Source organism: Oncorhynchus clarkii, chromosome 17, assembly GCF_045791955.1.
Source record: "Oncorhynchus clarkii lewisi isolate Uvic-CL-2024 chromosome 17, UVic_Ocla_1.0, whole genome shotgun sequence".
NCBI lineage: Eukaryota > Metazoa > Chordata > Actinopteri > Salmoniformes > Salmonidae > Oncorhynchus > Oncorhynchus clarkii.
Genome location: NC_092163.1, coordinates 76625896 through 76643395, shown reverse-complemented (window position 1 = coordinate 76643395; position 17500 = coordinate 76625896). Strand labels below are relative to the sequence as shown.

The 17500-nt window shown below is 49.8% G+C and overlaps 1 protein-coding gene across 1 annotated transcript in view; it reads right to left on the bottom strand.

Moving 5' to 3' along the window:
• The window catches only part of LOC139369935 (kinesin heavy chain-like), a 134148-nt gene that overhangs the window by 7973 nt on the left and 108675 nt on the right, over positions 1 to 17500 (bottom strand). Inside the window, exons 21-23 of the mRNA XM_071109219.1 lie at positions 17232 to 17292; positions 16800 to 16871; positions 5226 to 5330 (exon numbers count right to left, since the gene is read on the bottom strand). Coding sequence (XP_070965320.1) covers positions 5226 to 5330; positions 16800 to 16871; positions 17232 to 17292 — 238 coding nt within the window. The remainder of the gene's footprint in view (positions 1 to 5225; positions 5331 to 16799; positions 16872 to 17231; positions 17293 to 17500) is intronic.

The window sequence follows — 17500 nt, the reverse complement described above, 5'->3', positions numbered from 1 at the left end:
TAACATTGTATTACAGTAGTAGTACCAGCAGTAGGTAACATAACATTGTATTACAGTAGTAGTACCAGCAGTAGGTAACATAACATTGTATTGCAGTAGTAGTACCAGCAGTAGGTAACATAACATTGTATTGCAGTAGTAGTACCAGCAGTAGGTAACATAACATTGTATTACAGTAGTAGCAGGTAACATAACATTGTATTACAGTAGCAGTACCAGCAGTAGGTAACATAACATTGTATTACAGTAGTAGTACCAGCAGTAGGTAACATAACATTGTATTGCAGTAGTAGTACCAGCAGTAGGTAACATAACATTGTATTACAGTAGCAGTACCAGCAGTAGGTAACATAACATTGTATTACAGTAGCAGTAGCAGTATGTAACATAACATTGTATTGCAGTAGTAGTACCAGCAGTAGGTAACATAACATTGTATTACAGTAGCAGTACCAGCAGTAGGTAACATAACATTGTATTACAGTAGCAGTACCAGCAGTAGGTAACATAACATTGTATGGCAGTAGTAGTAGTACCAGCAGCAGGTAACATAACATTGTATTACAGTATTATTTGTAGCAGTATGTAACATAACATTGTATTACAGTAGCAGTACCAGCAGTAGGTAACATAACATTGTATTACAGTAGCAGTACCAGCAGTAGGTAACATAACATTGTATTACAGTAGCAGTACCAGCAGTAGGTAACATAACATTGTATTGCAGTAGTAGTACCAGTAGTAGGTAACATAACATTGTATTGCAGTAGCAGTACCAGCAGTAGGTAACATAACATTGTATTGCAGTAGTAGCAGGTAACATAACATTGTATTACAGTAGTAGTACCAGCAGTAGGTAACATAACATTGTATTACAGTAGCAGTACCAGCAGTAGGTAACATAACATTGTATTGCAGTAGTAGTACCAGTAGTAGGTAACATAACATTGTATTGCAGTAGCAGTACCAGCAGTAGGTAACATAACATTGTATTGCAGTAGTAGTACCATCAGTAGGTAACATAACATTGTATTACAGTAGCAGTACCAGCAGTAGGTAACATAACATTGTATTACAGTAGTAGTACCAGTAGCAGGTAACATAACATTGTATTGCAGTAGTATTTGTAGCAGTAGGTAACATAACATTGCATTGCAGTAGTAGTACCAGCAGTAGGTAACATAACATTGTATTACAGTAGTAGTACCAGCAGTAGGTAACATAACATTGTATTACAGTAGTAGTACCAGCAGTAGGTAACATAACATTGTATTGCAGTAGTAGTACCAGCAGTAGGTAACATAACATTGTATTGCAGTAGCAGTACCAGCAGTAGGTAACATAACATTGTATTGCAGTAGTAGTACCAGCAGTAGGTAACATAACATTGTATTGCAGTAGTAGTACCAGTAGTAGGTAACATAACATTGTATTACAGTAGTAGTACCAGCAGTAGGTTACATAACATTGTATTACAGTAGTAGTACCAGCAGTAGGTAACATAACATTGTATTACAGTAGTAGTACCAGCAGTAGGTAACATAACATTGTATTGCAGTAGTAGTACCAGCAGTAGGTAACATAACATTGTATTACAGTAGTAGCAGTAGTACCAGCAGTAGGTAACATAACATTGTATTGCAGTAGTAGTACCAGCAGTAGGTAACATAACATTGTATTGCAGTAGTAGTACCAGCAGTAGGTAACATAACATTGTATTACAGTAGTAGTACCAGCAGTAGGTAACATAACATTGTATTACAGTAGTAGTACCAGCAGTAGGTAACATAACATTGTATTGCAGTAGTAGCAGGTAACATAACATTGTATTGCAGTAGTAGTACCAGTAGCAGGTAACATAACATTGTATTGCAGTAGCAGTACCAGCAGTAGGTAACATAACATTGTATCGCAGTAGTAGTACCAGCAGTAGGTAACATAACATTGTATTGCAGTAGCAGTAGTACCAGTAGAGGTAACATAACATTGGATTACAGTAGCAGTACCAGCAGTAGGTAACATAACATTGTATTGCAGTAGTAGTACCAGCAGTAGGTAACATAACATTGGATTACAGTAGCAGTACCAGCAGTTGGTAACATAACATTGTATTACAGTAGCAGTACCAGCAGTAGGTAACATAACATTGTATTGCAGTAGTAGTACCAGTAGAGGTAACATAACATTGGATTACAGTAGCAGTAGCAGTATGTAACATAACATTGTATTACAGTAGCAGTAGTACCAGCAGTAGGTAACATAACATTGTATTACAGTAGTAGTACCAGTAGAGTAGATTACCAGTACCAGCAGTAGGTAACATAACATTGTATTGCAGTAGTAGTACCAGTAGAGGTAACATAACATTGATTACAGTAGCAGTACCAGCAGTAGGTAACATAACATTGTATTGCAGTAGCAGTACCAGTAGTAGGTAACATAACAGTACAGTAGTACCAGCAGTAGGTAACATAACATTGTATTGCAGTAGTAGTACCAGCAGTAGGTAACATAACATTGTATTACAGTAGTAGTACCAGCAGTAGGTAACATAACATTGTATTGCAGTAGTAGTACCAGCAGTAGGTAACATAACATTGTATTACAGTAGCAGTAGTACCAGCAGTAGGTAACATAACATTGTATTGCAGTAGCAGTACCAGTAGTAGGTAACATAACATTGTATTACAGTAGTAGTACCAGCAGTAGGTAACATAACATTGTATTGCAGTAGTAGTACCAGCAGTAGGTAACATAACATTGTATTGCAGTAGTAGCAGGTAACATAACATTGTATTGCAGTAGCAGTACCAGCAGTAGGTAACATAACATTGTATTGCAGTAGTAGTACCAGCAGTAGGTAACATAACATTGTATTACAGTAGCAGTACCAGCAGTAGGTAACATAACATTGTATTGCAGTAGCAGTACCAGCAGTAGGTAACATAACATTGTATTACAGTAGCAGTACCAGCAGTAGGTAACATAACATTGTATTACAGTAGCAGTACCAGCAGTAGGTAACATAACATTGTATTACAGTAGTAGTACCAGCAGTAGGTAACATAACATTGTATTACAGTAGCAGTACCAGCAGTAGGTAACATAACATTGTATTGCAGTAGCAGTACCAGCAGTAGGTAACATAACATTGTATTGCAGTAGCAGTACCAGCAGTAGTAGTAAAATAACATTGTATTGCAGTAGTAGTACCAGCAGTAGGTAACATAACATTGTATTACAGTAGCAGTACCAGCAGTAGGTAACATAACATTGTATTGCAGTAGTAGTACCAGCAGTAGGTAACATAACATTGTATTACAGTAGTAGTACCAGCAGTAGGTAACATAACATTGTATTACAGTAGCAGTAGCAGTATGTAACATAACATTGTATTGCAGTAGTAGTACCAGCAGTAGGTAACATAACATTGTATTACAGTAGCAGTACCAGCAGTAGGTAACATAACATTGTATTACAGTAGCAGTAGCAGTATGTAACATAACATTGTATTACAGTAGTAGTACCAGCAGTAGGTAACATAACATTGTATTACAGTAGCAGTAGTATGTAACAAAACATTGTATTGCAGTAGTAGTACCAGCAGTAGGTAACATAACATTGTATTACAGTAGTAGTACCAGTAGAGATAACATAACATTGTATTGCAGTAGCAGTACCAGCAGTAGGTAACATAACATTGTATTGCAGTAGTAGTACCAGCAGTAGGTAACATAACATTGTATTGCAGTAGTATTACCAGCAGTAGGTAACATAACATTGTATTACAGTAGTAGTACCAGCAGTAGGTAACATAACATTGTATTACAGTAGTAGTACCATCAGTAGGTAACATAACATTGTATTACAGTAGCAGTACCAGCAGTAGGTAACATAACATTGTATTACAGTAGTAGTACCAGTAGCAGGTAACATAACAGTGTATTGCAGTAGTAGTACCAGCAGTAGGTAACATAACATTGTATTACAGTAGCAGTACCAGCAGTAGGTAACATAACATTGTATTACAGTAGTAGCAGGTAACATAACATTGTATTGCAGTAGTAGTACCAGCAGTAGGTAACATAACATTGTATTGCAGTAGTAGTACCAGCAGTAGGTAACATAACATTGTATTGCAGTAGCAGTACCAGCAGTAGGTAACATAACATTGTATCGCAGTAGTAGTACCAGCAGTAGGTAACATAACATTGTATTGCAGTAGCAGTACCAGCAGTAGGTAACATAACATTGTATTACAGTAGTAGTACCAGCAGTAGGTAACATAACATTGTATTACAGTAGCAGTACCAGCAGTAGGTAACATAACATTGTATTGCAGTAGTAGTACCAGCAGTAGGTAACATAACATTGTATTACAGTAGTATTTGTAGCAGTAGGTAACATAACATTGTATTACAGTAGTATTTGTAGCAGTAGGTAACAAAACATTGTATTACAGTAGCAGTACCAGCAGTAGGTAACATAACATTGTATTGCAGTAGTAGTACCAGTAGTAGGTAACATAACATTGTATTACAGTAGTATTTGTAGCAGTAGGTAACAAAACATTGTATTGCAGTAGTAGTACCAGCAGTAGGTAACATAACATTGTATTGCAGTAGTAGTACCAGCAGTAGGTAACATAACATTGTATTACAGTAGCAGTACCAGCAGTAGGTAACATAACATTGTATTGCAGTAGTAGTACCAGTAGTAGGTAACATAACATTGTATTACAGTAGTATTTGTAGCAGTAGGTAACAAAACATTGTATTGCAGTAGTAGTACCAGCAGTAGGTAACATAACATTTCCTGCTGCCTTGTTTTCCAGGGGACTTGTATCTGCAATACAGGGTGATTGATGTAGCTGGCTCGTAGCCAGATGACTAATGACTAACAGCACAGCCAGAACTGATACCGTTTGCTTGGTCCATTTGATCCTTCTCCTACTCATTGTGCTCTGGTGCCTCAGCAGTAAGTCATACTGCAGGTGTGTATGGAATAGAAAAAGGATTTGCTTCAGTAGGGTATGGAGAGGAGTAAAACCCATTTTAGCATCTCAGAGTAGGAGTGCTGATTTAGGATCAGGTCCCCACCACTGACCATTATTCATTATGATCAGATTTGTTATTATATCAACACTCCTCCTCCGAGGCTTTTTGTTAGTATGGGTCCAGAGCTCGTCTGCTCAACACAACACAACGAACCATTCAACCGCCCACCTGTTTGTGAACCTTTGTAAGCTGGTCCAGGTTGTTCTCAAGGAAGGAAATCTTCTGCTTTTGGTGGCTAGATCCCCCGCTTTCATTGCGCTCCATCTCTGAATGCTGTGGATGGGGGGATGGGGGAGAGATGAGGTGGAGGGAGAGAGAGAGAGAGATGTGGTTAAGATCACAGTATATGTTATGGACTACTGAATAGTTGACATGATCATCTTCCTCCATCATTCATCCTCTCCCTCCCTCGTTCATCATCCTCTCCCTCCCTCCTTAATTCCTCCTCTCCATCATTCATCCTCTCCCTACCTCCATCATCCTCTCCCTCCTTCCTTCATCATCCTATCCCTCCCTCGTTCATCATCCTCTCCCTCTCTCCTTCATCATCCTCTCCCTCCCCCCTTCATTCCTATCCCTCCCTCGTTCATCATCCTCTCCCTCCCTCCTTCATCATCCTCTCGCTCCCTCCTTCATTCCTCCTCTCCCTCCATCATCCTCTCCCTCCCTCCTTCATCATCCTCTCCCTCCCTCCATCATTCCTCCTCTCCCTCCCTCCATCATTCCTCCTCTCCCTCCATCATCCTCTCCCTCCCTCCATCATCCTCTCCCTCCCTCCTTCATTCCTCCTCTCCCTCCATCATCCTCTCACTCCATCATCATCTCCCTCCCTCCTTCATTCCTCCTCTCCCTCCTCCATCATCCTCTCCCTCCCTCCATCATCCTCTCCCTCCCTCCTTCATTCCTCCTCTCCCTCCATCATCCTCTCCCTCCATCATCCTCTCCCTCCCTCCTTCATCATCCTCTCCCTCCCTCCATCATTCCTCCTCTCCCTCCATCATCCTCTCCCTCCCTCCTTCATCATCCTCTCCCTCCATCATCCTCTCCCTCCTGCCATCATTCCTCCTCTCCCTCCATCATTCTCTCCCTCCCTCGCTCCTTCATCATCCTCTCCCTTCTTCATCCTCTCCCTCCATCATCCTCTCCCTCCCTCCTTCATCATCCTCTCCCTCCCTCCTTCATTCCTCTTCTCCCTCCATCATCCTCTCCCTCCATCATCCTCTCCCTCCTCCATCATCCTCTCCCTCCCTCCTTCATTCCTCCTCTCCTCCATCATCCTCTCCCTCCATCATCCTCTCCCTCCCTCCCTCCTTCCTCATCCTCTCCCTCCCTCCATCATTCCTCCTCTCCCTCCATCATCCTCTTCCTCCCACCTTCATCATCCTCTCCCTCCCTCCATCATTCCTCCTCTCCCTCCCGCCTTCATTCCTCCTCTCCCTCCTCCATTTCTCTTCCTCCCTCCTTCATTCATCCTCCCCCTTCATCATCCTCTCCCCCCATCATCCTCTCCCTCCCTCCCTCCTTCCTCATCTTCTCCCTCCCTCCATCATTCCTCCTCTCCCTCCCTCCATCATTCCTCCTCTCCCTCCATCATCCTCTCCCTCCCACCTTCATCATCCTCTCCCTCCATCATCCTCTCCCTCCCTCCATCATTCCCCCTCTCCCTCCATCATCCTCTCCCTCCTTCCTTCATCATCCTCTCCCTCCATCATCATCTCCCTCCTGCCATCATTCCTCCTCTCCCTACATCATCCTCTCCCTCCCTCCATCATTCCTCCTCTCTCTCCATCATCCTCTCCCTCCCTCCTTCATCCTCCTCTCCCTCCCTCCATCATTCCTCTTCTCCCTCCATCATTCCTCCTCTCCCTCCATCATCCTCTCCCTCCCTCCCTTCATCATCCTCTCACTCCCTCCGTCATTCCTCCTCTCCCTCCTCCATCATCCTCTCCCTCCCTCCATCATCCTCTCCCTCCCTCCTTCATTCCTCCTCTTCCTCCATCATCCTCTTCCTTCATCATCCTCTCCCTCCCCCCTTCATTCCTCCTCTCCCTCCCTCCTTCATTCCTCCTCTCCCTCCATCCTTCATCATCATCCTCTCCCTCCCTCCATCATCCTCTCCCTCCATCCATCATCCTCTCCCTCCCTCCTTCATTCCTCCTCTCCCTCCCTCCTTCATCATCCTCTCCCTCCCTCCATCATCCTCTCCCTCCCTCATTCATCATCCTCTCCCTCCCTCCTCCATCATCCTTTCCCTCCCTCATTCATCATCCTCTCCCTCCCTCCTCCATCATCCTCTCCCTCCCTCCTTCATCATCCTCTCCCTCCCTCCATCATCCTCTCCCTCCCTCCACCATCCTCTCCCTCCCTCCTCCATCATCCTCTCCCTCCCTCCTCCATCACCCTCTCCCTCCCTCCTCCATCATCCTCTCCCTCCCTCCTCCATCATCCTCTCCCTCCCTCCATCATCCTCTCCCTGCCTCCATCATGACACACAGCTGTACATTTCAATGAAACATGGTGAAGCCCCAAAATTGCCCTCACTAGAAGCCTGTGTTTCAGACATAAGGAAGTGGATGGTTGCAAACTTTCTACTTTTAAACTCGGACAAAACAGAGATGCTTGTTCTAGGTCCCAAGAAACAAAGAGATCTTCTGTTGAATCTGACAATCAATCTTAATGGTTGTACAGTCGTCTCAAATAAAACTGTAAAGGACCTCGGCGTTACTCTGGACCCTGATCTCTCTTTTGACAAACATATCAAGACTGTTTCAAGGACAGCATTTTTCCATCTACGTAACATTGCAAAAATCTGAAACTTTCTGTCCAAAAATGATGCAGAAAAATTAATCCACGCTTTTGTCACTTCTAGGTTAGACTACTGCAATGCTCTACTTTCCAGCTACCCAGATAAAGCACTAAATAAACTTCAGTTAGTGCTAAATACGGCTGCTAGAATCCTGACTAGAACCAAAAAAATGGATCATATTACTCCAGTGCTAGCCTCCCTACACTGGCTTCCTGTCAAGGCAAGGACTGATTTCAAGGTTTTACTGCTAACCGACAAAGCATTACATGGGCTTGCTCCTACCTATCTCTCTGATTTGGTCCTGCCGTACATACCTACACGTACGCTACGGTCACAAGGCGCAGGCCTCCTAATTGTCCCTAGAATTTCTAAGCAAACAGCTGGAGGCAGGGCTTTCTCCTATAGAGCTCCATTTTTATGGAATGGTCTGCCTACCCATGTGAGAGACGCAAACTCGGTCTCAACCTTTAAGTCTTTACTGAAGACTCATCTCTTCAGTGGGTCATATGATTGAGTGTAGTCTGGCCCAGGAGTGTGAAGGTGAACGGAAAGTCTCTGGAGCAACGAACCGCCCTTGCTGTCTCTGCCTGGCCGGTTCCCCTCTTTCCACTGGGATTGTCTGCCTCTAACCCTATTACAGGGACTGAGTCACTGGCTTACTAGGGCTCTTTCATACCGTCCTTAGGAGGGGTGCGTCACTTGAGTGGGTTGAGTCACTGATGTGATCTTCCTGTCTGGGTTGGCGCCCCCCCTTGGGTTGTGCCGTGGCGGAGATCTTTGTGGGCTATACTCGGCCTTGTCTCAGGATGGTAAGTTGGTGGTTGAAGATATCCCTCTAGTGGTGTGGGGGCTGTGCTTTGGCAAAGTGGGTGGGGTTATATCCTTCCTGTTTGGCCCTGTCCGGGGGTGTCATCGGATGGGGCCACAGTGTCTCCTGACCCCTCCTGTCTCAGCCTCCAGTATTTATGCTGCAGTAGTTTATGTGTCGGGGGGCTAGGGTCAGTTTGTTATATCTGGAGTAGTTCTCCTGTCCTATCCGGTGTCCTGTGTGAATTTAAGTATGCTCTCTCTAATTCTCTCTTTCTCTCTCTCTTTCTTTCTTTCTTTCTCTCTCTCGGAGGACCTGAGCCCTAGGACCATGCCTCAGGACTACCTGACATGATGACTCCTTGCTGTCCCCAGTCCACCTGGCTGTGCTGCTGCTCCAGTTTCAACTGTTCTGCCTGTGATTATTATTATTTGACCATGCTGGTCATTTATGAACATTTGAACATCTTGGCCATGTTCTGTAATAATCTCCACCCGGCACAGCCAGAAGAGGACTGGCCACCCCACATAGCCTGGTTCCTCTCTAGGTTTCTTCCTAGGTTTCGGCCTTTCTAGGGAGTTTTTCCTAGCCACCGTGCTTCTACACCTGCATTGCTTGCTGTTTGGGGTTTTAGGCTGGGTTTCTGTACAGCACTTTGAGATATCAGCTGATGTACGAAGGGCTACATAAATACATTTGATTTGATTTGATTTGATTTTTGATCATCCTCTTCCTCCCTAGTCCATCATCCTCTCCCTTCCTCCTCCATCACCCTCTCCCCTCCCTCCTCCATCATCCTCTCCCTCCCTCCTTCATCATCCTCTCCCTCCCTCCATCACCCTCTCCCTCCCTCCCTCCCTCCCTCCTTCATCATCCTCTCCCTCCCTCCATCACCCTCTCCCTCCCTCCTCCATCACCCTCTCCCTCCCTCCTTCATCATCCTCTCCCTCCCTCCTTCATCATCCTCTCCCTCCCTCCATCACCCTCTCCCTCCCTCCTCCCTCACCCTCTCCCTCCCTCCTTCATCATCCTCTCCCTCCCTCCATCACCCTCTCCCTCCCTCCATCACCCTCTCCCTCCCTCCTTCATCATCCTCTCCCTCCCTCCATCACCCTCTCTCTCCCTCCATCACCCTCTCCCTCCCTCCTTCATCATCCTCTCCCTCCCTCCATCACCCTCTCCCTCCCTCCATCACCCTCTCCCTGCCTCCTTCATAATCCTCTCCCTCCCTCCATCACCCTCTCCCTCCCTCCATCACCCTCTCCCTCCCTCCTTGATCATCCTCTCCCTCCTCCATCACCCTCTCCCTCCCTCCTTCATCATCCTCTCCCTCCCTCCTTCATCATCCTCTCCCTCCCTCCATCACCCTCTCCCTCCCTCCTCCCTCACCCTCTCCCTCCCTCCTTCATCATCCTCTCCCTCCCTCCATCACCCTCTCCCTCCCTCCATCACCCTCTCCCTCCCTCCTTGATCATCCTCTCCCTCCCTCCATCACCCTCTCTCTCCCTCCATCACCCTCTCCCTCCCTCCTTCATCATCCTCTCCCTCCCTCCATCACCCTCTCCCTCCCTCCATCACCCTCTCCCTGCCTCCTTCATAATCCTCTCCCTCCCTCCATCACCCTCTCCCTCCCTTCATCATCCTCTCCCTCCCTCCATCATCCTCTCCCTCCCTCCTTCATCATCCTCTCCCTCCCTTCATCATCCTCTCCCTCCCTCCTTCATCATCCTCTCCCTCCCCCTCCATCATCCTCTCCCTCCCTCCATCATCCTCTCCCTCCCTCCATCATCCTCTCCCTCCCTCCATCATCCTCTCCCTCCGTCCGTCATCATCCTCTCCCTCCCTCCTTCATCATCCTCTCCCTCCCTACTTCATCATCCTCTCCCTCCCTCCATCACCCTCTCCCTCCCTTCATCATCCTCTCCCTCCCTCCTTCATCATTCTCTCCCTCCCTCCATCACCCTCTCCCTCCCTCCATCATCCTCTCCCTCCCTCCTTCATCATCCTCTCCCTCCTTCATCATCCTCTCCCTCCCTCCATCATCCTCTCCCTCCCTCCTTCATCATCCTCTCCCTCCCTCCTTCATCATCCTCTCCCTCCCTCCTTCATCATCCTCTCCCTCCCTTCATCATCCTCTCCCTCCCTCCATCATCCTCTCCCTCCCTCCTTCATCATCCTCTCCCTCCCTCCATCATCCTCTCCCTCCCTCCATCATCCTCTCCCTCCCTCCATCATCCTCTCCCTCCCTCCTTCATCATCCTCTCCTTCCCTCCTTCATCATCCTCTCCCTCCCTACTTCATCATCCTCTCCCTCCCTCCATCACCTCTCTCTTCATCATCCTCTCCCTCCCTCCTTCATCATCCTCTCCCTCCCTCCATCACCCTCTCCCTCCCTCCATCATCCTCTCCCTCCCTCCTCCATCATCCTCTCCCTCCCTCCATCATCCTCTCCCTCCCTCCATCACCCTCTCCCTCCCTCCTCCATCATCCTCTCCCTCCCCCTCCATCATCCTCTCCCTCCCCCTCCATCACCCTCTCTCTCCCTCCATCACCCTCTCCCTCCCTCCTTCATCATCCTCTCCCTCCCTCCATCACCCTCTCCCTCCCTCCATCACCCTCTCCCTGCCTCCTTCATCATCCTCTCCCTCCCTCCATCACCCTCTCCCTCCCTCCATCATCCTCTCCCTCCCTCCATCATCCTCTCCCTCCCTCCTTCATCATCCTCTCCCTCCCTTCATCATCCTCTCCCTCCCTCCATCATCCTCTCCCTCCCTCCTCCATCATCCTCTCCCTCCCTCCATCATCCTCTCCCTCCCTCCATCATCCTCTCCCTCCCTCCTTCATCATCCTCTCCCTCCCTTCATCATCCTCTCCCTCCCTCCATCATCCTCTCCCTCCCTCTTCATCATCCTCTCCCTCCCTCCATCATCCTCTCCCTCCCTCCATCATCCTCTCCCTCCCTCCATCATCCTCTCCCTCCCTCCTTCATCATCCTCTCCCTCCCTCCTTCATCATCCTCTCCCTCCCTACTTCATCATCCTCTCCCTCCCTCCATCACCCTCTCCCTCCCTTCATCATCCTCTCCCTCCCTCCTTCATCATTCTCTCCCTCCATCACCCTCTCCCTCCCTCCATCATCCTCTCCCTCCCTCCTTCATCATCCTCTCCCTCCTTCATCATCCTCTCCCTCCCTCCATCATCCTCTCCCTCCCTCCTTCATCATCCTCTCCCTCCCTCCTTCATCATCCTCTCCCTCCCTCCTTCATCATCCTCTCCCTCCCTTCATCATCCTCTCCCTCCCTCCATCATCCTCTCCCTCCCTCCTTCATCATCCTCTCCCTCCCTCCATCATCCTCTCCCTCCCTCCATCATCCTCTCCCTCCCTCCATCATCCTCTCCCTCCCTCCTTCATCATCCTCTCCCTCCCTCCTTCATCATCCTCTCCCTCCCTACTTCATCATCCTCTCCCTCCCTCCATCACCCTCTCCCTCCCTTCATCATCCTCTCCCTCCCTCCTTCATCATCCTCTCCCTCCCTCCATCACCCTCTCCCTCCCTCCATCATCCTCTCCCTCCCTCCTCCATCATCCTCTCCCTCCCTCCATCATCCTCTCCCTCCCTCCATCACCCTCTCCCTCCCTCCATCATCCTCTCCCTCCCTCCTCCATCATCCTCTCCCTCCCTCCATCATCCTCTCCCTCCCTCCATCATCCTCTCCCTCCCTCCTTCATCATCCTCTCCCTCCCTTCATCATCCTCTCCCTCCCTCCATCATCCTCTCCCTCCCTCCTTCATCATCCTCTCCCTCCCTCCTTCATCATCCTCTCCCTCCCTCCATCACCCTCTCCCTCCCTTCATCATCCTCTCCCTCCCTCCTTCATCATCCTCTCCCTCCCTCCATCACCCTCTCCCTCCCTCCATCATCCTCTCCCTCCCTCCTCCATCATCCTCTCCCTCCCTCCATCATCCTCTCCCTCCCTCCATCACCCTCTCCCTCCCTCCATCATCCTCTCCCTCCCTCCTCCATCATCCTCTCCCTCCCTCCATCATCCTCTCCCTCCCTCCATCATCCTCTCCCTCCCTCATTCATCATCCTCTCCCTCCCTCCATCATCCTCTCCCTTCCTCCTCCATCACCCTCTCCCCTCCCTCCTCCATCATCCTCTCCCTCCCTCCTTCATCATCCTCTCCCTCCCTCCATCACCCTCTCCCTCCCTCCCTCCTTCATCATCCTCTCCCTCCCTCCATCACCCTCTCCCTCCCTCCATCACCCTCTCCCTCCCTCCTTGATCATCCTCTCCCTCCCTCCATCACACTCTCTCTCCCTCCATCACCCTCTCCCTCCCTCCTTCCATCATCCTCTCCCTCCCTCCATCACCCTCTCCCTGCCTCCTTCATAATCCTCTCCCTCCCTCCATCACCCTCTCCCTCCCTTCATCATCCTCTCCCTCCCTCCATCATCGTCTCCCTCCCTCCTTCATCATCCTCTCCCTCCCTTCATCATCCTCTCCCTCCCTCCATCATCCTCTCCCTCCCTCCTTCATCATCCTCTCCCTCCCTCCATCATCCTCTCCCTCCCTCCATCATCCTCTCCCTCCCTCCATCATCCTCTCCCTCCCTCCTTCCTCATCCTCTCCCTCCCCCCTTCATCATCCTCTCCCTCCCTACTTCATCATCCTCTCCCTCCCTCCATCACCCTCTCCCTCCCTTCATCATCCTCTCCCTCCCTCCTTCATCATTCTCTCCCTCCCTCCATCACCCTCTCCCTCCCTCCATCATCCTCTCCCTCCCTCCTTCATCATCCTCTCCCTCCTTCATCATCCTCTCCCTCCCTCCATCATCCTCTCCCTCCCTCCTTCATCATCCTCTCCCTCCCTCCTTCATCATCCTCTCCCTCCCTCCTTCATCATCCTCTCCCTCCCTTCATCATCCTCTCCCTCCCTCCATCATCCTCTCCCTCCCTCCTTCATCATCCTCTCCCTCCCTCCATCATCCTCTCCCTCCCTCCATCATCCTCTCCCTCCCTCCATCATCCTCTCCCTCCCTCCTTCATCATCCTCTCCCTCCCTCCTTCATCATCCTCTCCCTCCCTACTTCATCATCCTCTCCCTCCCTCCATCACCCTCTCCCTCCCTTCATCATCCTCTCCCTCCCTCCTTCATCATCCTCTCCCTCCCTCCATCACCCTCTCCCTCCCTCCATCATCCTCTCCCTCCCTCCTCCATCATCCTCTCCCTCCCTCCATCATCCTCTCCCTCCCTCCATCACCCTCTCCCTCCCTCCATCATCCTCTCCCTCCCTCCTCCATCATCCTCTCCCTCCCTCCATCATCCTCTCCCTCCCTCCATCATCCTCTCCCTCCCTCCTTCATCATCCTCTCCCTCCCTTCATCATCCTCTCCCTCCCTCCATCATCCTCTCCCTCCCTCCTTCATCATCCTCTCCCTCCCTCCTTCATCATCCTCTCCCTCCCTCCATCACCCTCTCCCTCCCATCATCCTCTCCCTCCTTCATCATCCTCTCCCTCCTTCATCATCCTCTCCCTCCCTTCATCATCCTCTCCCTCCCTCCTTCATCATCCTCTCCCTCCCTCCATCACCCTCTCCCTCCCTCCATCATCCTCTCCCTCCCTCCTCCATCATCCTCTCCCTCCCTCCATCATCCTCTCCCTCCCTCCATCACCCTCTCCCTCCCTCCATCATCCTCTCCCTCCCTCCTCCATCATCCTCTCCCGCCCTCCATCATCCTCTCCCTCCCTCCATCATCCTCTCCCTCCCTCATTCATCATCCTCTCCCTCCCTCCATCATCCTCTCCCTCCCTACTTCATCATCCTCTCCCTCCCTCCATCATCCTCTCCCTCCCCCATCATCCTCTCCCTCCTCCATCATCCTCTCCCTCCTCCATCATCCTCTCCCTCCCTCCTTCATCATCCTCTCCCTCCCTCCATCATCCTCTCCCTCCCTACTTCATCATCCTCTCCCTCCTTCATCATCCTCTCCCTCCCTCCATCATCCTCTCCCTCCCTCCTTCATCATCCTCTCCCTCCCTCCATCATCCTCTCCCTCCCTACTTCATCATCCTCTCCCTCCTCCATCATCCTCTCCCTCCCTCCTTCATCATCCTCTCCCTCCATCATCCTCTCCCTCCCTCCTTCATCATCCTCTCCCTCCCTCCATCATCCTCTCCCTCCCTACTTCATCATCCTCTCCCTCCTTCATCATCCTCTCCCTCCCTACTTCATCATCCTCTCCCTCCTTCATCATCCTCTCCCTCCCTCCATCATCCTCTCCCTCCCTCCATCATCCTCTCCCTCCTTCATCATCCTCTCCCTCCCTCCTTCATCATCCTCTCCCTCCTTCATCATCCTCTCCCTCCCTCCTCCATCATCCTCTCCCTCCCTCCTCCATCATCCTCTCCCTCCTTCATCATCCTCTCCCTCCTTCATCATCCTCTCCCTCCCTCCTCCATCATCCTCTCCCTCCCTCCTCCATCATCCTCTCCCTCCATCATCCTCTCCTCTCCCTCCTTCATCATCCTCTCCCTCCTCCATCCTCCTCTCCTCTCCCTCCTCCATCATCCTCTCCCTCCCTCCTCCATCATCCTCTCCCTCCTCCATCATCCTCTCCCTCCCTCCTCCATCATCCTCTCCCTCCTTCTTCATCCTCTCCCTCCCTCCTTCATCATCCTCTCCCTCCCTCCTCCATCATCCTCTCCCTCCTTCATCATCCTCTCCCTCCTTCATCATCCTCTCCCTGCCTCCTTCATCATCCTCTCCCTCCTTCATCATCCTCTCCCTCCTTCATCATCCTCTCCTCTCCCTCCTTCATCATCCTCTCCCTCCCTCCTTCATCATCCTCTCTCCCTTCATCATCCTCTCCCTCCCTCCTCCATCATCCTCTCCCTCCCTCCTTCATCATCCTCTCCCCTCATCCTCTCCCTCCCTCCTCCATCATCCCTCTCCCTTCATCATCCTCTCTCCCTCCTTCATCATCCTCTCCCTTCATCATCCTCTCCCCCTTCATCATCCTCTCCCTCCCTCCCTTCATCATCCTCTCCCTCCCTCCTTCATCATCCTCTCCCTCCATCATCCTCTCCTCTCCCTTCATCATCCTCTCCCTCCTTCATCATCCTCTCCCTCCTTCATCATCATCTCCTCTCCCTCCCTCCATCATCCTCTCCCTCCCTCCATCATCCTCTCCCTCCCTCCTTCATCATCCTCTCCCTCCTTCATCATCCTCTCCCTCCTTCATCATCCTCTCCCTCCTTCATCATCCTCTCCCTCCTTCATCATCCTCTCCCTCCCTCCATCATCCTCTCCCTCATTCATCATCCTCTCCCTCCTTCATCATCCTCTCCCTCCCTCCATCATCCTCTCCCTCCTTCATCATCCTCTCCCTCCTTCATCATCCTCTCCCTCCCTCCATCATCCTCTCCCTCCATCATCCTCTCCCTCCCTCCATCATCCTCTCCCTCCCTCCATCATCCTCTCCCTCCCTCCTTCATCATCCTCTCCCTCCTTCATCATCCTCTCCCTCCCTCCATCATCCTCTCCCTCCCTCCATCATCCTCTCCCTCCCTCCTTCATCATCCTCTCCTCTCCCATCCTCTTCATCATCCTCTCCTCCCTCCATCATCCTCTCCCTCCTTCATCATCCTCTCCCTCCTCCATCATCCTCTCCCTCCCTCCTCCATCATCCTCTCCCTCCCTCCATCATCCTCTCCCTCCCTCCTTCATCATCCTCTCCCTCCTTCATCATCCTCTCCTCCCTCCATCATCCTCTCCCTCCTTCATCATCCTCTCCCTCCTCCATCATCCTCTCCCTCCCTCCTTCATCATCCTCTCCCTCCTCCATCATCCTCTCCCTCCCTCCTTCATCATCCTCTCCCTCCTTCATCATCCTCTCCCTCCTTCATCATCCTCTCCCTCCTTCATCATCCTCTCCCTCCTCCATCATCCTCTCCCTCCCTCCTTCATCCTCTCCCTCCCTCCTTCATCATCCTCTCCCTCCTTCATCATCCTCTCCCTCCTTCATCATCCTCTCCCTCCCTCCTTCATCATCCTCTCCCTCCTTCATCATCCTCTCCCTCCCTCCTTCACTTCTTCTCTTCCTTCTTCTCCTTTATTCACTCACTCTTTTGACTCGAATCGTGAGGTCTTGAACAAAAAGCTTCCGCAGGTTGTGGAGAGTCTGGAGTTCACGAGCCTTTAAACAGAGAGAAAGAGAAAGTCATGGAGGGAGGGAGGGAGGGATGGAGGGATGGAGGAAAGCAAGACAGGTGGGCACAAAGAGAGAGAGATAGAGAAAATGAGGGAGAGAGAGAGAGAAAGTGAGGGAGAGGTACATTAATGGGTCGTGGTCAAATTATCCTACAGTGGATTCAACTGAATGTCAGAAAGAGATGGTGACAGAGAAAGGGAGTGAGGGAGGTAGGAAGGAAGAGAGAGAGGGAGAGAGAGAGCAAGAGAGAGAGAGAGAGAGAGAGAGAGAGAGAGAGAGAGAGAGAGAGAGAGAGAGAGAGAGAGAGGGGGGGATATATAGAAAGAGAGAGACAGATATACTTACGACAGTCTCCTCCAGCCCTTTAAGGTCCTGCTTAGACTGTTCGTGGCGTTCATAAAGAAATCTGGGGATACAGAGTTAATAAAGAGCAAAAACATAAATATATACAAACAGATTCAGTACCACTTGACATGAATAAATGCATTCATGCTGTGCTTAGATGTAATGTGGGCATATTTATTAGGCTGCTAATACACATGTATTTTTATAGTTTGTTTAGCCCAGAGAATGTTCAGTGTGTGTGTGTGTGTGTGTGTGTGCGTGCAACCCAG